General features: G+C 38.7%; 2 protein-coding genes and 1 long non-coding RNA gene across 5 annotated transcripts; 1 reads left to right on the top strand and 2 right to left on the bottom strand.

Moving 5' to 3' along the window:
- Positions 1-95: 95 nt before the first annotated feature.
- LOC311279484 lies at positions 96-2,161 on the bottom strand. Of its 3 annotated transcripts, none has more exons than XR_014625564.1 (3): positions 2,042-2,161; positions 448-551; positions 96-229 (listed from the first exon to the last, which is right to left on the bottom strand). It is a non-coding gene; the product is annotated as an uncharacterized lncRNA (long non-coding RNA). The 3 variants fall into 3 exon arrangements; XR_014625565.1 differs by lacking the exon at positions 2,042-2,161 and adding an exon at positions 1,687-1,781; XR_014625566.1 differs by lacking the exon at positions 2,042-2,161 and having other exon boundaries at positions 448-582.
- A 2,261-nt stretch (positions 2,162-4,422) lies between these two features.
- On the top strand, positions 4,423-8,219 carry LOC311280198 (uncharacterized protein; the record flags this gene model as incomplete). Its single annotated transcript, XM_084392172.1, has 3 exons — positions 4,423-7,810; positions 7,920-7,997; positions 8,107-8,219. 3 exons carry the CDS (start codon positions 4,423-4,425, stop codon positions 8,217-8,219), a joined length of 3,579 nt encoding a protein of 1,192 aa, XP_084248298.1.
- Positions 8,220-9,181: 962 nt separating this feature from the next.
- Positions 9,182-20,234, bottom strand: cpxm1a (carboxypeptidase X (M14 family), member 1a). The gene is made up of 13 exons (XM_084391001.1): positions 19,857-20,234; positions 18,334-18,443; positions 18,107-18,246; positions 17,485-17,569; positions 17,153-17,303; positions 16,377-16,465; positions 16,176-16,299; positions 15,453-15,649; positions 15,108-15,287; positions 10,949-11,243; positions 10,399-10,538; positions 10,193-10,295; positions 9,182-9,725 (listed from the first exon to the last, which is right to left on the bottom strand). The coding sequence occupies exons 1-13, from the start codon at positions 20,110-20,112 to the stop codon at positions 9,415-9,417; spliced, it is 2,181 nt and encodes a 726-aa protein (XP_084247127.1). The 5' UTR covers positions 20,113-20,234; the 3' UTR covers positions 9,182-9,414.
- Between the last annotated feature and the right edge of the window lie 494 nt (positions 20,235-20,728).

The following is a 20,728-nucleotide window of genomic DNA, read 5'->3' as shown; positions in this document are numbered from 1 at the left end:
CGTGGGTCAAGAATTTGAGTCTACAATTATCTTACCCACTTCTTGACGTCCGGAAAGATGCCTTGCCAGTAGTATGCGCTTGCAATCTTATTAAATGTCCTTGTTATCCCCTGATGCCCACCTGTAGCTGGGCTGTCATGGCAGTCCCGAAGGACTCGTTCCTTCTGTTGCTCATCCATGACAACTAGACGGTTTGATCCGTCTGCAGTCTTGTAATAAAGATGTCCACCTGTATTAGAGACATAAAGAGGTAATGTGAGGGAACGCAACACACAGTAAATCACGTTATTTATTGAAGAAAATATTACGTAAAATTAGTTGTTTTATCATAAGCAAACGTAGCGGATACTGTAAATTACATAATACATAACACATTAAAAGGCAATTATATTTTTTCTACTTCCCCTGCACAATGAACTTCTTAGCAGAACGCCTGACAATTCTCACCAGTACTTCTCGGGTAAGACGAGTTGTGTCTTGTCTCTACCACAGGAACTTTTGGTGACTCGGTACAGAAGTTGACTCTTTATCTTTAACTCGTCTCCCTGCCGCTGTAACAGAGCAATGGTAGCATCAGAACTTTTTTTTTCATCACTTTAAGGGCTTTTAAGACAAACTCATTAAGAAGTTTTCTCTCATTTACAACTCTTCTCAATTATAACTCATTTACAAGCAAAGTAATACATTACAAGTAACATGCATTACATAATCAGATCACTTTTTGATGTTATGAGTAAATAAATGCAATAAAATCACATACATTATGTAAGCACGTTACATTCTAATAATACAAATACATTTATTTACATGAATGTCACTGCAGATTAAGTATTTTCAAAAACACTATTCACAGTATAAGTATGAATTGTAGCTGAAATATTGATGCATGAGGTCCACTACAGTGGACAGATAATTGATCAGATTTTTCTCCCAATCTAAAATCAAAACTTGGAAATTTTAACTGTGATATGACTCATTAGATATTGTTTGATGCTGCAAAATCTTTTTTACCTAGAAGAGTCTCCTAGGAAAGAAGGAATGGTTGAATATTCCGGAGCAACTTGGCATTTCTGACTGACCATTGACCATCTTGGTTTGGAGGGGAAAAAAATCGAAACACAACGGCTTGCCACTTGGTTGCAATGTATAGGATGATGCACCCGGGTCCAATAAATAGGCTGATGTGCAACTATGCCATCAAAACCCGTGCAAATTTAAGCAAATGTTTTTTTAATAGCTGTCCACTGTAGTGACCACTATGCATGAAAGGGTTAATCCATATAAAACAGCGCTTAATCTTGCAAAGTATGTTTTGGTGCTACTGCTATCATTACGTTAGTAATTCATTAAGTTAACTATAAAGTGTCGCTATGTTGTAGATTGTTTTCATAGTTATGTGTGAACTTGTGTGTATGTGTGGTTGCATTAGTTGCAGTCTATAATTTCAGTTTTATTGATCAATAATAGCCATTATAAAAGCAGCCTAAAAGGTATAAGAAGCTATACAAGTCAAGAAATAAATGAAGTAAAACGATTCAGTCAAACATAAGTCAGCAGGCTACAACGTTAAAGATAAATAGCCTAAATAATTTAACGTTATATAAAATTATGAAACTAAAACTTTGCCCTCAGCCAAAACGATTTGCCAGGGAACAAATTATAGATTAATGATATCAAAGATCGTACACGATCGATACACAAGACCAGCGGCAGACTTCAGCATCTCATCAGCCGTATGGTTGTTCCAAGCGGGATACATGAGCGCTGAGCACCCGGTGATCCCTTCGATCTCACATCTCCGAAAACGTCAGATCAAATTTTTAAATAGGCGCTATCTGTATAAACAAACAACATATTTGAGATTGAAACAACTACATTATCGACTGAAAAACTCTTAAAACTACATTTCGTGACACATTAACAGTAGTATTTTTAAATTTCGCGGTCTTTCTCCTGCTATTGACGCAACTTGAGATTTTAAATATTAGCTATAGAATATACACAATTTACATATACAATATACAATTTAATTTAATCTTACCTTGCATATAGCAGCGGGATTTAGCATTCTACATAAAGCTACCACATAATAACACTAAAACAGCTCACGTTAGCTACAAGTTATCGCGAGAACAGATTTAGATCAGGCATACTACTGGCATACTAATTGGGTCCTCAGGGTTACCGAATACTTCAGAGTGACCGTATAATTCGCCACACCGGCGCTGCACAGACCGATCGGTGAATGACATCAAAGTACCGCGAGAGCGAATAGAAAGTAGACGGCTCCTATATGCTTTTGAATTGCTCTCGCGGTACTTTGATGTCATAAACCGATCGGTCTGTGCAGCGCCGGTTCAAGTCGAACAAGCCTTTAATCTTTAGACCATTATGACGTCACATTCACTATGACGTCACAAAGAATGTTTGGTAGCTATAATAGCAAACAAAATCGCGTTTTGTAGTGAGTCGTCGAGTGATTGCAAGTAAGTTAAGTTTATACTCTTCATCTTGATGTTTCTTTTAATCAATTTTTATATGCTGAAATGTATGTAATTACATATCAATGTTTGGTTATAATTATAATTAAGCCTATAGCCTATAGCCAGTGGTAATTATTACTATTATATAATTGTATAATTAACCCTTAAACTGGCAAGAGTGGAAAATGATAAGCAAAAAATCATTTCATGTCATTTCTTGTATCATCATCTGGACTTAAGTAAAACATATCCAAAAGAATTTTAGAAATATTTGATATATTTTGGATTTTATGAGTTGTGACTGGCAGTTCACGTTGCTTGATTAGGGTATAAAAAAAGGACCAAGTCATTAATCTGTTAACTGTTACTAGCCTATCTGATCTAATGTTGACAAATTATATATCATTCGAAAGCTTACGAAATCAAGATTCAGCCTGTGAAAATGGTGTTTTGAAATCGGACCATAAAAATGGTAACGTTACTTTAACCCCTTAACTCTCACCCCCCTTTTTGAGAATGGACATTAAAATGCACTATTCAAACTTAAATGGTTGTAATTCAAGAATGCTTTTGGTTATAGACCTAAGTTTGGTCTTGTTTTAAAGAAAACACTCTGCAGATTATTGCTGAAGTGAAAGCATTTCAAAAGAATGAAAGTATGAAAAAGTTGTGGAAGTTTAAATTTACAGTAAATCAAATATACTGTACTTAATATTCTTTTTTATAAAAGATATATTTTACAAAATATTTTTTACTATAAAATTAATATAAAATCAAAGCCATATATCTAACCAAGTTGTGTTCCAAATTTGAAGTTGATATCACAAAACTTGAAGTTCCCATGAGATTTTGTTTAGGCGTAATACCAAAAATAGCCACCGGGTCACATACATTCCATTGAATTTAATTGTATGCATTCTGCCGTAACAAATTAATACATTTCTGTCCAAATATCACTTCTGTCACAAAATATCGAACCTTGAGACTCAGACCTTTCTGGCAATATTTTGTCAAGATTAGAAAAGGTTTTGATGATAAATTATGAAACATGATTACGCCCAAAAGGGGAGGAGCCCGATAAAAGAATTTAGAGTACTGTTTCTATGGTAACGCAACGTCCAATCTCAAAGCGGTTTTCACAGGATGAATTCTGAGTTTGTAGGCTTTTAAATGATACCTTATTTATGAGAACTACTAAAATATGATGTAATAAAAAAGGCGATAAAAAAGATAATATTATATTTTAGAGGATAATATATATATTATACTTTTTAGAGGATAATATTATTTGATATTTTTTTATTGACAAATACTAGATTATATGTTTTATTATGTACTTTTAGCCTGAAAATCAAAGTTTCAATTATCAAAAGTGTGTGCGTCGACTTTTTGTGACAAACGATATATAGTTTGTCATGATTAGATTAGGATTTAATTGTAATATAGTGAATTAAAAACTCAAAATACAAAGATGGTCAAAATTAATCCCTTTTTTATACCCTAAAAAGGCAACGTGACTCAGAAGTCACATATATTTCAAAACGTGCTAAATAACAACATGAACAACATATTCATTAATTTTCTTCTTCAGCACCTTAAGACAATGTTCAAAATTAATGTTAGCAGTATTATTATTATTTTTCCAGAAGAAAAGTAAGGTTAAGTAGGCTATAATTATCTATATAAAATGTCTAAATATTTGTATTTAAGACAATATATATATATATATATATATATATATATATATATATATATTTGTTGATAATTATAGCCTAATTAATTATACAATTATATAAAACTAAGACAAATAATTTGTATATATTTGCTGATAATTAAAGTCTCTCTCTTTCTCTCACAGTTTTTAAAAGATAGTTCACTGTTGCACAACATGTCTTGCATCCATCAAAGATGCTTATCCATCAAACTGAGCATCTCCACCATGCCCACCTGTTTCAGAGAAACAGAACCCTTAAGCCCCTTAGATGAGCATGAGCTCATCACAGCCCTCCTCGCAGGGAGGTGGTGGGCAATAATGGAGGTAGAGGATCGTTTACGCTCATCATTTGAGAAGAACGGGTGTGGGCTCACTTCAGGCCAGTGGGGAATAGTGGAGGCCCCACAAGGAGCCCCAACTCCTGCTAGGTACCAGCAGGGAGAGCTTGTGCTTGCCCAGTCCCCTGCGGGAGCACCCATGCCAGACGGGTCCCCACTGGGAATACCTAAAGCATTAGTGACCACTGTGTCCCCTAAGGAAGCACCTGTGCCCAACTCATCCCAAGACGATGCATCTGTGCCCACAGCCTCCCCAGAGGAAACACCAGTGCCCACCACATCCTCTGAGGAAGTACCTGTACGTGACTCGTCCCAAGAGGAAGCACTAATGCATGCAGCATCCCCTGAGGAAGCACCAGTGCCCGCTGCCTTTCCACAGGAAGCACCTGTACCGGCTAGGCCCTCATTCAAGAGAAAAGTGACGATCCCTAATAATATGAGATTGCATCTGAAAAGGGATGTCATCTTGACACCTTTGCCCTTAAGGCCCCCCAAGGGACCACCTACGTTTGCCAGGACATCAAAAGGAGCACCAGTGCCCAGCACGTCTCCAGAGGAAGCAGCTGTACCTGCCTCATCCTCAGAGGAAGCACCAGTGCTCACTGTGTCCCCTAAGGAAGCACCTGTGCCCAACTCCTCCCAAGAGGATGCACTCGTGCCCACAGCCTCCCCAGAGGAAGCACCAGTGCTCACTGTGTCCCCTAAGGAAGCACCTGTGCCCAACTCACCCCAAGAGGATGTACTCGTGCCCACAGCCTCCCCAAAGGAAACACCAGTGCCCACCACATCCTCTGAGGAAGCACCTGTACGTGCCTCGTCCCAAGAGGAAGCACCAGTGCCCGCTGCCTTTCCACAGGAAGCACCTGTACCTGCCAGGCCCTCATTCAGGAGAAAAGTGACGATCCCTAATAATATGAGATTGTATCTGAAAAGGGATGTCATCTTGACACCTTTGCCCTTAAGGCCCCCCAAGGGACCACCTACGTTTGCCAGGACATCAAAAGGAGCACCAGTGCCCAGCACGTCTCCAGAGGAAGCAGCTGTACCTGCCTCATCCTCAGAGGAAGCACCAGTGCTCACTGTGTCCCCTAAGGAAGCACCTGTGCCCAACTCATCCCAAGAGGATGCACTCGTACCCACAGCCTTCCCAGAAGAAACACCAGTGCCCATCACATCCTCTGAGGAAGCACCTGTACCCACCTCGTCCCAAGAGGAAGCACCAGTGCCTGCTGCCTTTCCACAGGAAGCACCTGTACCTGCTAGGCCCTCATTCAAGAGAAAAGTGACGATCCCTAATAATATGAGATTGCATCTGAAAAGGGATGTCATCTTGACACCTTTGCCCTTAAGACCCCCCAAGGGACCACCTACGTTTGCCAGGACATCAAAAGGAGCACCAGTGCCCAGCACGTCTCCAGAGGAAGCAGCTGTACCTGCCTCATCCTCAGAGGAAGCACCAGTGCCCACTGTGTCCCCAAAGGAAGCACCTGTGCCCAACTCACCCCAAGAGGATGTACTCGTGCCCACAGCCTCCCCAGAGGAAACACCAGTGCCCACCACATCCTCTGAGGAAGCACCTGTACGTGCCTCGTCCCAAGAGGAAGCACCAGTGCCCGCTGCCTTTCCACAGGAAGCACCTGTACCTGCCAGGCCCTCATTCAAGAGAAAAGTGACGATCCCTAATAATATGAGATTGTATCTGAAAAGGGATGTCATCTTGACACCTTTGCCCTTAAGGCCCCCCAAGGGACCACCTACGTTTGCCAGGACATCAAAAGGAGCACCAGTGCCCAGCACGTCTCCAGAGGAAGCAGCTGTACCTGCCTCATCCTCAGAGGAAGCACCAGTGCTCACTGTGTCCCCTAAGGAAGCACCTGTGCCCAACTCACCCCAAGAGGATGTACTCGTGCCCACAGCCTCCCCAGAGGAAACACCAGTGCCCACCACATCCTCTGAGGAAGCACCTGTACGTGCCTCGTCCCAAGAGGAAGCACCAGTGCCCGCTGCCTTTCCACAGGAAGCACCTGTACCTGCCAGGCCCTCATTCAAGAGAAAAGTGACGATCCCTAATAATATGAGATTGTATCTGAAAAGGGATGTCATCTTGACACCTTTGCCCTTAAGGCCCCCCAAGGGACCACCTACGTTTGCCAGGACATCAAAAGGAGCACCAGTGCCCAGCACGTCTCCAGAGGAAGCAGCTGTACCTGCCTCATCCTCAGAGGAAGCACCAGTGCTCACTGTGTCCCCTAAGGAAGCACCTGTGCCCAACTCACCCCAAGAGGATGTACTCGTGCCCACAGCCTCCCCAGAGGAAACACCAGTGCCCACCACATCCTCTGAGGAAGCACCTGTACGTGCCTCGTCCCAAGAGGAAGCACCAGTGCCCGCTGCCTTTCCACAGGAAGCACCTGTACCTGCCAGGCCCTCATTCAAGAGAAAAGTGACGATCCCTAATAATATGAGATTGTATCTGAAAAGGGATGTCATCTTGACACCTTTGCCCTTAAGGCCCCCCAAGGGACCACCTACGTTTGCCAGGACATCAAAAGGAGCACCAGTGCCCAGCACGTCTCCAGAGGAAGCAGCTGTACCTGCCTCATCCTCAGAGGAAGCACCAGTGCTCACTGTGTCCCCTAAGGAAGCACCTGTGCCCAACTCACCCCAAGAGGATGTACTCGTGCCCACAGCCTCCCCAGAGGAAACACCAGTGCCCACCACATCCTCTGAGGAAGCACCTGTACGTGCCTCGTCCCAAGAGGAAGCACCAGTGCCCGCTGCCTTTCCACAGGAAGCACCTGTACCTGCCAGGCCCTCATTCAAGAGAAAAGTGACGATCCCTAATAATATGAGATTGTATCTGAAAAGGGATGTCATCTTGACACCTTTGCCCTTAAGGCCCCCCAAGGGACCACCTACGTTTGCCAGGACATCAAAAGGAGCACCAGTGCCCAGCACGTCTCCAGAGGAAGCAGCTGTACCTGCCTCATCCTCAGAGGAAGCACCAGTGCCCACTGTGTCCCCTAAGGAAGCACCTGTGCCCAACTCCTCCCAAGAGGATGCACTCGTGCCCACAGCCTTCCCAGAAGAAACACCAGTGCCCACCACATCCTCTGAGGAAGCACCTGTACCCACCTCGTCCCAAGAGGAAGCACCTATGCCCACTGCCTCCCCAGGAAGCACATTTAATTCACTAGTAGCTGACTCTAAACACACTGAAGAAGAGAAGGCAGAGTTCAGAAGGAAGCTCCAGACCTGGTTTCCTGGCATTGAAGGTAAGAACATCAGCCAGGTCCAAAACAACAAAAGATAGTTTTCTCTTAGATTATTAGTATATTATTTTCACCAATTGTGTCACTTAATGATTTTTTTTAAATTCAGTAGTTTCTGACTCTAAACCCATTGAAGAAGAGAAGGCTGAGTTCAGAAGGAAGCTCCAGACCTGGTTTCCTGGCATTGAAAGTAAGAAATTCAGCCAGCGCCACAACAACAAAAGATACTGTTTTCTTTTAGATTATTAATATATTATTTCCACCAATTGTATCTTAATTATAATTTTTCATTTCACCAGTATCTAAACCAAGTGAAGAAGAGAAGGCTGATTTTAAAAGAAAATTCAAGACTTGGTTTCCTGACCTCCGAGATAAAAACTTCAGCCAGGGCTGCAACTACCATAGACACTAAGTTCCCTTTCGTGGTCCTTTTAGGATATTCATTAATTCGTTTTTTTCCCCAGAAATAAATTCTTGAACATAAAAATGTGTTCTCTCTTAATATTAATTATTTCCATCAATTGTGTCTTAATGATTCTCTCTAAACCAAGTGAAGAAGAGAAAGCTGAATTCAAGAGAAAACAAAAGTCCATGTAAAAAGCGGAGCATGCCTAAGGATACCAGCGAATGAACAAGGGAACGAAGCATCACCAACATTCGCACTTTGTAAAATGAACTGAATAAAAAAATGAAACTATTTATTTATTTGGACGATACACATGAATTAACAATGGTGTTTACATTTAAAGCCAAAATAGCTCATTTTCATGTATAAATATACTATATTCTCTGTATTATAAATATACATTGAAGATAAACAGAGTATGCGTATTTCCCGATTCGGTTTTATTTGATTTATATCATATTTTGTTTAATTATAAATATGCATAAAGTGAAGATAATCATAGTATGCACGTGCTGCCTAAACAACATATTAAAGTCACCATGAAATGGACAATTGGACAATTCTTGTTTTTATTGAATATTGCAATAAAGAAATAATTTATTATAAATGATTTATCCATGCACATCATATATATGTATATATATATATATATATAAATATATATATACAAATTAACGTGCCCTCGTCCCAAGGACACAATTCTGAGAACCGCTTAGTGAAAACTGCATTGTATATACACACATAGTATAGGACCACCCCCACCATCACAATGCAATGGACATTGTGCAGGGATGATTTTTGTCCAAATTAATCAAGGCTAGAAATTATGAGAAAAAAGTCAGAATTGCAGGATATAAGGAGTTTAGAAATGTGAATTGTGAGATAAAAAGGCACAATTACCTTTTATTCTGTGGCGGAAACAAGCTTCTATACATCACTGAATTAAAACAGCTGAAGAAACTAAGAGGTGGATCCTGTAAAATCTTTTATTAGCTTTATTATAATATCATCATCATCAACATCATATTCTGAGAGTAGAAAACCAGCTACAATCTCAGAGTCTTGCTCACATGAGGCATTCTTAAAAATCAATTAGTGGTTAAAAAAAACATTCAAATCAGACAATCTCAAAATCTGTCTCTTAAATCGCAATGTCCCTCAACCTGTGACAGACCGGCTTATTGCTTTATAAATGAGCTCCTCACTTCCGTTTAACTTTGTTAAGGCGTTGCTGTTGTTCTCGACGGCGATTAAGAATCTTGGTGCTGATGCGGAGTTTGCGCATTCGCATGGCTCGGACCCGTACCTGATCATCCCGGGGAATTTTCCCACCTCTTGCCAGGATGTGTTTTAGGCGATCCTGTGACGTCTTGGTGAGGGTGAAGTCACAGATGGTTGCGTGGGGCTCTGACCCTACAGAGCAGTGGCGGATGCGAGGGAAGTAGCCTTCAGCCCACACTATTACCTTGTACTCACCTGGGTTCAGCAGACGCCAGTAATCACCATCTAGAGCTACAAACATGTCAATCAAACATTATTATATCCTGTATTGACTAAATGTAATTGTTTTAAAGAGGACCTATTAAGCCCTTTTACAAAGATTTGTTTTTGGGGGTCTACTAAAATCAGTTTTCACGCTGATTGGTTGGCTTGACAAGTGTGTTGTGATTGGTCAGCTGCTTCGAGCATGTTTCTGAAATGTCACATTCCTTGCCATAACTGCATATTTCAACTTGGGTGGGAATTATTTAAATGAGGAAGCAAACTCAAGACTACAAACGAGGCGTTTCAAAAATAGTGCTTACTGATATAGAGAATAACTCCCTTCCCTTTGGAGCGACTTTGTGCTTTGTAACTTCACAGACCTTTTTCATGCTCAAACAGAAACATTACACACTAAAGAAAGTTGAAAATGTAAAAAAAGCACAATATGTCCTCTTTAATGCAGTTTATTTGGCAAAGTGATTTTAGAGGTATACCAGATCTTATGTCGTGGTCCAGGCCGTCCACCTTAATGATAGCATTTGCAATGCCAGCTTTAGTGTCCTTATCCCTGATGACGCCCTTTATACCTCTGTGCACCTGCAGAGGAGCGAGAGAGCAGATGAAAATGGAAAAGGTTAGGATCCTAGAAGGATCCATTGGGATCATGTTTCCATACAGGACAGAGGGAAAATGAACTGACCTGCTCCATGTACAGCAGGAGGGACTCTTTGTTGTTCTCCCACTCGATAGGAAGCTCACTGGCATGTGGGAATTTATCACAGGACAGTTCTACAGTTATTTCGAAGCAATTCGTGTGGAGATAACTAAAGTCATTCATGCCTATAAAGCAAAAATAAAATAAGAAAAATAATATCAACAGTACATAAAGCCTTTTATATAATGAGCATGAAACTAGGATTGACACTTAAAAAACAAAATGAAGAATTATCAGTATTAATAATTAAATTGTGCAATTAAATTGTATAAAATTAGTTATTACTTCATTGTTTACTGTTTCATTTAACATTTTAATTCATAATTATTACATTAATAAACAATTTCTTCATTTTATTTTTCAGTCCTCCAAATGGAACACAACTAATATCTGAATATCTTCAGTCTACATGCTCCTAAATATATTCTACAAGACTTTTGACTGTGGACCTCTATTTGAATTACACCTGTGTCATCTCTTAAAATGGACTTTTAGAAAGTACCCTGTTGCAAATGAATATTGAATGTTTACTCACTCCCTGGAACAGTGTGCCAGTCAGCTCCATTGATGATGTTGTTGTGCTGTAGGAAGTCTTCTGAGTGACAGATCCTCCGATCTGGGTTTGCCATCACTAGATTGGTCGAGGCATAGACGGTAGCCAACCAACGGAAGAAATCGTCGTCTGCGGTGGGAGTGTCCTGGCGAGGGATCCAGTCACGTGTGCAGTCGAAAGGGTAAGTGACCACCAGCTCTCCCCCGTGCAGATTAGCACTCAGTACAAAAGGAATATCTTGCATCCAGCTGATTACAGCACGAGTCTCCGGGGCAACCTTAAACATGAACGTACGAATAGTATAATATAAAATATACAATAATATACACTAGCAGTCAAAAGTTTCGAATATTTGTGATTTTTTTTTTAATTTAGAAGTCTCTTATGCTCACCAAGGCTGCATTTATTTGATCAATTACAGTGAAAACAGTAATATTGTGAAATACAATTACAATTTAAAAGAACTGCTTTAATATATGTGACCCGTGCTGACAAAAATGAGTTTTTATTATTTTAATAATTCTCTATTTTATATTTTATATGAAAAAATTCAAAATGATGTAGGCTATGATTTGTTTGAATAGGACAAAAAATGACTGAGCTACACCTGTTTGAAGTCAATTTTGAGAAAAATCGAGTTAAAGTTTTCTGAAGGTTCCAAAACAAAATCACTGTAAAATCCCTGGTAATAACACAAAATTTGGCACACACCAAGTCAAAACCAAATAGGCTATATATAAGAATAATATATATTTTCCCATGATACCACAATTGTTTGATTAACATTAATGAAACAGACAGCCTATTAAGACCTATTGTAGGCCTACTGCACGGATCTAAAATAATGTTACACATTACATGTTTTTCCCCAACGGTAACCAAAAGTTCACATAATGTTTGCGTGAATACTCTCCAAGACAGATATTTTTAAATACTGTAATTCTGTGTGTGTGTATATCGGGGTCTTGCGCTGTCTGAGCGCTTTGTGCACACACTCCAGATCTGTCAGTCAGCGCGAGTAAGATCATTTTTAATGGACAAAGGAAAGGTACTCCTCCCCGAACATAAAGATACTTTTTGATGTTTAATTGCTATTTTAGCACTGGGATTGCTAGACGAGGGCTTAATGAACACATTTTTGCGAAAACCTCAAAATCGTAATTTTTCATGTTCCTGTAGCTCGGAATTGTCCCGTGCGCACTTTGCCAGCACGGGTCACATATTTTGAAATCATATTAATATGCTGATTTGGTGCTCAAGAAACCTTTCTTTTTATCAATGTTGAAAACAGCTGAAAACATGCAGCTTCATATTTTTGTGGACAACGTGATACACTAGCCTACCATTAAAAAGTTTGTAATAAGTAAGATTTTGTTTTGCAAATTAACATATTATTAATTAAATCAATAATTTTATTGGGCAAGGACGCATTAAATTAATCAAAAGTGACAAAAGTGACTTGAATTAAAACAGAAACTAGTTTTACAGTATTTAAGAAACATTTTTTACTTAATTATTCCTAACATCTGGTAGTGTATATGAAAAAACCTTTATATAATATATAATGTGTAGCCTACTATACAACAACTTTATCGTTTTTTATCAGAATGTGCTTTAGACTGTAATTAGAGGGTCTGGGTCTAGTTTCTGCCCCCATTGCCCCTCCCCCTCAGGCACAAAAGTAAATCTTTGCCTATAATAATAATCTCATAATCCACAGAAAAGATGATAATTCTGTGTTCTTTTATTACATTTCTTCACTTTTGAGTCTCCCTCTAACATCTTTCATGATGAAAGAGTGAATTTCATTTCTAATCTGTGTATTGCTGTGTGTTTTCCTATCGGAGGCCCAGCACAGGGAGCTTCGGCTAAGAGGAAGTGCTCACATTCTTCACAGATCTGCTTGACCCTGATTCCCCTGTGCACAATGTGTCCTGCTCTACAAGGCAAAGACTATTATTGTCTATTGAAAGATTTAAAGTCACCATCAAATCGAAATGGATTTTTTAAGATGTATTTATGGAATATTGAGGTATTTATTATTTATCCGTGCAAATCTTTATTTTATTTTATTCATGTGCTCTCATAATCTTTAACCAAAGTGTTTCCCCTCCCTCTTACAGCGACATCTCTTCTCTTCTCTGATGACGTGTTTACTGGCGCAAAGAGGCGGGACAACCTGTCACTCACATGACATCACAGCAATAGCAAACCACAACCATCTAACCATCCAATCAATTCCCAATGGACAAAATCAAGTCCTGCCCTACATTTGAGCTTGTTCGAGAAGTTTTACTTGGATATAAATCACAATAAGTTAAAAAGACGGACTTTAATAAATGTGACACTTAAATCTGAGATTTTCTGTGCCTCCAAATAAAACAAACATTATGAGGATACACTGAGAGCAACGTCTGAAAGAGCTTAAGACTCTGCTGTTTTCTTAGACAAACAAGATTGATTACTTTGCTTATCTAAAAAAAAAAAAGAAAAAAAGAAAAAGAAGACTATTTGTGAAAACCAGGGGCTGGGGAGGGGCCAACTTAAAAAACTATTTATATATATTTAGGTTCAGAGTAGTGACAACTGCATTCTATAACCAAACTTACACCCGTAAACTTTTAGGACTCATAGCCTCATTTTCGGCAAAGACCTTGTGTGTGAACAGAACCGAACAGGACAACTAGTTTTCTGTAACGTTACACAGTGCGAGAGAGACACTCTTTGCTGAATGCACGTCCACAAAAATGTGGATATAATTTGCGTCATCAGAAGGTTTTAGATCCAGTCACCAAGTTTTGACTCAAATGCTCTGCTTTCACTCGGGTATTAAAGCTGCTGTCGGTTCATTTAATGGATGAACATGCATCTCTACATTTGTCGTTTCAAATGCGACAGTTTTATTTACGTCGCCATCTTTGATATGACTTTAGTCACTCTCACTGTGGTTACAGTTGACCGCTCCCGTTGCATGTTCATACAATCATGTTATCACCTTTATTTTTAATAGCGCTTTATACAATAGAAATAGTTTCAAAGCAGCTTCACAATAATAAACAGGAAAGTTATTAATGATGCAAACTTGATCAAATATGAAACAAGTTCAAATTCTGCTGTAAAGCAGCTGTAGCAAGATAATAGTGTCATTATTCTATACAGACAGTGTTTAGCTGCTGTGTAAACAGGATATTTCAACACTCAAATTTTCTAATTATTCTCAAAACTGGCCTCATTTTAGTGATATTATCAAGGACATTTCAGCTAGAAAAACAAGAAAGTGCAAATCCTGCTGGAAAATGAAGTCAGCATCTCCATAAAGCTTGTCTGCTGAAGGAAGCATGAAGTGCTCTGAAAATGTCCTGGTAGACGGCTGCGTTGAGTGGACAGCACAGTGGACCAACACCAGCCGATGACCAACACAGACTGTGGAAACTTCACACTGGACTTCAAGCATCTTGGATTGTGTGCCTCTCCATTCTTCCTCCAGACTCTGGGACCTTGGTTTCCAAATGAGATGCAAAATTTGCTCTCATCAGAAAAGAGGACTTTGGTCCACTGTGCTTTATTAAATCCAGAGTCAACGCAGCCGTCTACCAGGACATTTTCAGAGCACTTCATGCTTCCTTCATTTTCCAGCAGGATTTACACCTGCCCACACTGCCAAAATAACCAAAACCTGGTTCAATGACCATGGTATCACTGTGTAATTACTGTGTGATTTCATGTAATATTCAAATTTTTTTGAAATCCTGTTTTCGTGGGTTTTATGAGCTGGAAGCCCAAATTATGTACAAATAAACAACTAAATACTTGAAATCGTTTAAGTTGTGGGCCCTGAATCTATAATCTATGGAAGTTTAACGGTTTGAATGGAATTATGGAAATAAATAAACTTTTCCATGATATTCAAATTTTTTGGAAAGGGCCTGTAATGTTTCTAAAGTTATGTCATTATTAATTCATGAGCACAAACGGAAATGTCTATGTATTGACTAATGACTAATTTTATTTGGGGTAGGGGGGTCTACTGTAATGCTGTAGCCCAGGAGCCTCTGGTTAACGCACCCCTGGAGACAGCAGTACCCAAAGTTTATTATAAGTAGGCTACACATACCAAAAGAGCATGATAATGCTTACGTACTAATGCTTCGGTTGAGGTGTAGTACTCTGGCATGGGAATGTAGTGGTTGCTCACTCTCCTCTTGTCCGTGGCCAACTCCTGAGCGTCCCACATGATGTTGTTGAGGTCAGGGAAGTTATGGTTCATGTCAATGCCCTCAAAGCTGTAGCGTCCAAGAGCCCAGCCAGAGAGTTCTGAGCCCTGTAGAAACAAACACATGAACGATTTAACAATCTAAAGAAGCTTTTTCCACTATAAATAATCTTTTGTGCAATGGAAAGTTTCCATGGATGTTAAAGGTTCTTCGTGGAACATAGATGCCAATAAAGAACCTTTATTTTTAGGAGGGTAATGCTCTTCTCACACCTTCTCATAGGCTGTTTCATATCCATCTGGGTTCATAGATGGCAACAGATGGATGCGTGTGTCCTTTACCAGTTGTATGACACGCTGATTGCCTCGGTTGTATTCACGGCAGATGTACTGCATAAGATTTAGCAAGAGCTCCCGGCCCAAAACTTCATTCCCATGCATCCCGGCAACATAGCGAAACTCTGGCTCACCTATAAGCAAACAGTGAAATCATAAACAGTGAAATGTGTACAATTTGGAACAGGAATTAATTTAAAATCACACATTTACACCATTTTACCTCCATTATGTGATGTATTTCAGAGTGAAACAGCGTACAAGAAAAAATAAGGTCAGGACTAGATTCTTTATCCCTTCAGAATTGTATCATGAAAAAAATCATACCTTATAGAGAGATTAAACAAGTAAAATTGCTGACGATATGTCTTTAGTAAAAGCTTAACAGCATCTGATCAATGATGGAATGTTTATTCTGGCCAAATGAATGATGAAAAGCAGATGTGTGATAACAATGTGTTACATAAAAGTATGATGAAAGCCTAAAAGCAAAGAAAACATATTCTTCTATCTGTGTCATAGGGAAAATATTAAAAGGGCATGCACAATGAATTCTCTGCAAAAACACAATTTGTTATTGCACCGGAATATATGTGTGTGGACTATTCAGGGTTCAGGGATCTGAATAACAAGCACCAGGGTCTTAAAGTGAACACTTACCAAGCTCATGTTTTCCTGGGTTATCGGATATTTCCATAACATAAAGCTTCAGTCCGGTATAGCTCCTCCCAATAGTGTAGATCCGTGTGATATTTGGACACTCGTCATTCACAGACTTCATTAACTAGAGGGAGAGTGACTCGTGTCAGTTCGGTTACACGGATAAGCAGGAAGACTAAGAAGGTCTAAAATCACTCTAACCTTCCTCATCTCATTGTAATTATGGTGTCTGAAGTCAAGGTCATCTGTGGATCTGCTCTCAGTTTCAGAAAATTGTGGGCTGTCAAAATCTACACATACAGACAAGTTTAGTCAAACTTCACTTTTAACTGAATGACTATTCAATGATTTAATACTACAACATATTAACTACCAATAATGCTCTGTCTCTGTGTTGCAAGAATACAGTGGCGGTTGACTGACAATAACTGTAAAGCCTTGTAAATAAAAAAAATTAAAGAAATACACTACCGTAAAAAATTCATACTTATTCAGCAAGGACAGTAAGGACATTTATAATTATAAGGAGATTTATATTTTAAATAAATGCTGTTTCCACAAAAATATTAAGCAGCTGTTTTCAACATTGATAATAATAATAATAAAAGTTTCTTCAGCACCAAATCAGCATATTAGAATGATTTCTGAAGGATCATGTGACACTGAAGACTGGAGTTATAATGCTGAAAATTCAGAATTGCCACCAGGAATAAATTAAAATTTAAATACATTAAAATGGATAAAAGTAATTTTAAATGGTAATAATTCTACAATATTACTGTTTTTACTGTATTTTGCAGCATGAGACTTCTTTCAAAATCATTAAAAAGTCTTACCACCCCTCCAAACGTATAAATTGGAGTGAATGCAAGGAAATAGCTTTATATATATATATACATACATATTGCCAAAACCTAGTTTTTACATGCCATGGTCTTGACCCAAATATTTCAAAGTACAGTAGTGTAATGTAGAACCTGGCATTGGGCAACCCAGCACTTCAGCCCGGAGACAAATGGTGCCATTGCTAAACCAGGTCTGTGGGTTAATGCGAATGTACTGGGCCACTGAAGGCTCAGGAAACAGAGCCAAAACCGGTGTATCCAAATCTTCATTCCCAGCAAACACCTGCACAGAGATTCTGAGATGAGGAGAGACAATATGGCACATGCGGAAAATTCACTTTACAGACTATAGGCTTTAAATATTTATATGCGCCTCGACTTCTTAGCCCTATCTTACAGGGAAGCTTAATGATGCAGATTTGACAAATGTAGGTTAGCAGCACTTCTAAAACTCAAAAACTTACGGCCTCCTCTGATCCATTCATGCAGGGCTGCCAGACCGATGAGTCATTACTGAACTGCACCTTATATGTGCGGACCCAGTTCAAGCTACACACACACAAATAAAGATTTTTGGTAAGACAAATACAATGAAAATAATAGGTTTGATTTGCAAACATCCTGTAAAAGCTGACTCTTGTGAAAAAGAAGTACACTTTAGCATACTTTTGAAAAGAGTACTTAGTGTGGAAATAATATACTTTAAAATAATAAACTAAAGTGTGAACTGAATGCAATGTAGGACTTGTAGTACATCTTTATATTTAATTTCATAATTACTTCTATTGTCCTTCTAGATGTACTGCCATATGTACTGACAAGCATATTTGTAATTACACATTTACACATTAGTTCAATCAGGACAATTAAGTAGCTTTAAACGTGCCTTCGATTTTAAAATATGTCAGTGCAAGTTGCTTTCAGTTAAAACAGCTCAATTATGCATTTTAGTTTAAGACTTGGCTCAAGTAATAATTATAGTAATTTCAACAGAGTGCCACTATTTTGCAAGAAGTAATAAAAAAATGTGTGTAATATGAACGATGGCAACGATGATGACAATACTGATCAAAGACACACAATGACCTCCAGATAGAGTTTCGGCCCTGGAGGATGACGCCAGTAAAGAGTGTCGGTCTGAGGGCATCCAACTGCAACCACTGTTCCTGATCCTTCACCCCAGCACACCACGCTCCGTCATACTCATCATCATCCTCCAGACCGGACTGCAAACACACGTATGCAAATTCATAACATGCTACTTCGAAACTACCTTCGAAATCTTCTTAAACAAGCACACACAGTGGGCTGACCTGTATATTAAGGCGTCCTCTGTGAGGACCGAGCCCGAAACTCAAATCTGAGGAAGACTGCAGCTGATCATCCGAGACTTTCAGAGACTCCAAACCCAGTGGTGGACAACCTGATTGAGATTTAGTCAAACTAATTTAAAGCTGACGATGAACAGTTACTTATTAGGCCAGAGACGAGCCTAAGAATGTTTGAATGAAAGATAACAGTAAATGTGCTGTAATGAATCACATGGCAGTACATTAAGTTCTGAAAAAGAACATTTCAGTGATCAGGTCCTAAAAGAACCATTTTTTAAAACGTGAAGAACATTTGATTAATCTAAAGAACCTTATTCCACCATAAAGAACCTTTTGTGCAGTGGAAAAGTTCCATGGATGTTCTTCCATCAATGCCAATAAAGAACCTTTTATTTTTAAGAGTGTAGGCTATGCAACAATTTCTCTCTCTTCTTCAATGGGTTTCATTTGGTGCACTTTTGAAATGACTTCAAGAACTGGTGGGAATACAGGAATGCTGAGCAAACAAATATCACACTGATTCACTGTTGTTGCTTAAAACAACGCCTAGTGAATCAACATTATGTTTGTTGCTGAAGCATTCCTGTATTCCCAATAGTTCTTGAACTAATTTCGCCTTAAGTATATAGCCTGATGAGACCAGATAACAAATGTTATTTTTTTTTAACACATTGCAAAACGTTAAGCACTGTGCATAGTGACTATCAATAAAGGAATAAGTATGTGCTGAATAGATACTAATAATACGAATATGTGCTGAATAAACACTAACGACTATTGGAATAAGTAGAAGGGTAGACTATGCAGTTGGAACAGAGGAAATAACTTACATGCATCACTCCAGTCCTTACCTGTGTATTTATTTTACACATGCATGGTAGTTTTCGGCGATCAAAATGTGCATGGAAGTTATTAAAGTTCTGTAATAGGATACAAGTAAGTGTGAACACAGGGTGATTGGGACACTTTTTGTCATTGAGATAACTTGGAAAAAGCGTCCCAAAATCAATCTGAATTCACCCTATAATCTGCAGTTTCACTAGTCACTGTTCATAGGGAACAGAGGGACAGTTGAAACACCTTAAAAGCATAATTTAATTTACCCAAAAATGAAAATTCTGTCATACCACTCCAAAATTGTGTGACTTTCTTTCTGCTGTCTGTGGAACATAGCAAACATTAAAGAAGATATTTTGAAGAATGTTGGTAACCAATGGTTTTGAATACTACCATTGACTTCCAATGCATTGAAAATAAAATAAAATAAAAATGACACATTTCTTAAAATATCGTCTATGTTCCACGGAAGAAGAAGAAAAGTGCACGAAATTTGGGTGAGTAAATGTTGAAGTGTCAATTTTAATTTAAAATATCACTTTAACATAAAAAAGATAGGCCTAATAGTTAATTTAAGGGGAAAGTGTTATAACGCCGTATAAAAGGACATTTAAAAAAAAATGGTTTGAATTGACTTCCCTCAACTCTCCGATTGATAATGAACTCGCCTGGTTTTACTCCATAGGTTTCTTTGTTCATCTGTTCTCCATCTTCACTGGTATTCCTCTGCGCTTTGGTGTGGTCTTCAGCAGGGGTTGCTTTGTCCAAACTTTTAGTAACATTTCCATCCAGATTAAATATTGACTTTAAATCGTTCGATTCATATTTAACATTATCACTGTCAGTCTGATTTTCAGATGAAAGACAGTGGTGTGTAATGCAAAGTATTACTGCAGCACAAATGTGTACGCTTTGCATAAGCATATTCCTTCTTCAATATATATGTGTCCAACAAGGCTCCAAGCAGAATTTAAAAGTCAGAAATTGGGAAAAACGCTTCGTAACATAATACCAGACTGCCACCACAATACCGTATATTGTAGAATAGACGCCGCGCGACTTGATTCTTGATTGTGTTGTCAAGAAAAGTTTTAACCCTATAAAGCCTGTCATATTTGACACATGGATTTCGAAGACCTCTAAATTATCAACATGATCAAAACTTTGCTGCACGCAATCTTCTACATGCCTCCTGTTCGACATAGACTATTTTAGTAGCCTACTAATTAGGCTAAAAATAACGAATAACGCAAGATTTTTTTGATTGTAATAGCTAATTTTATTTTTTAGATCATGTTAAAATGTATGTCAAATGCAACACAACAGGCTTTTGAGGGATGTTAATCTCAATCATCATTGTTTTGTATCGCATTATATGTTTTGCCACCACAATTTAGCGAGCTTTGATCATAAAACTAAGCATTGAAATATAATTTAGGCTACTTATGATGATTATTGAAAGATATAGTGGTAAAACTTATTTACATGCATTTTATGCCAGTAGCCTGCTAAACTTATAAAATTCTCACTGATTTACATT

The sequence above is a fragment of the Rutilus rutilus genome, assembly GCF_951802725.1.
Source record: "Rutilus rutilus genome assembly, chromosome: 20".
In the NCBI taxonomy this organism is placed as follows: domain Eukaryota; kingdom Metazoa; phylum Chordata; class Actinopteri; order Cypriniformes; family Leuciscidae; genus Rutilus; species Rutilus rutilus.
This window is presented reverse-complemented; position numbering and strand designations above follow the sequence as displayed.

Excerpts from the sequence above, each read along its gene's own strand:
- cpxm1a (XM_084391001.1), bottom strand. The coding sequence starts at position 20,112 with ATGCTTATGCAAAGCGTACACATTTGTGCTGCAGTAATACTTTGCATT. Across the intron at positions 11,244-15,107 it reads ACACCTCAACCGAAGCATTA|GTTGCCCCGGAGACTCGTGC; the intron begins GTACGTAAGCAT and ends TTCATGTTTAAG. Across the intron at positions 10,296-10,398 it reads TCCTGCTGTACATGGAGCAG|GTGCACAGAGGTATAAAGGG; the intron begins GTCAGTTCATTT and ends GCTCCTCTGCAG.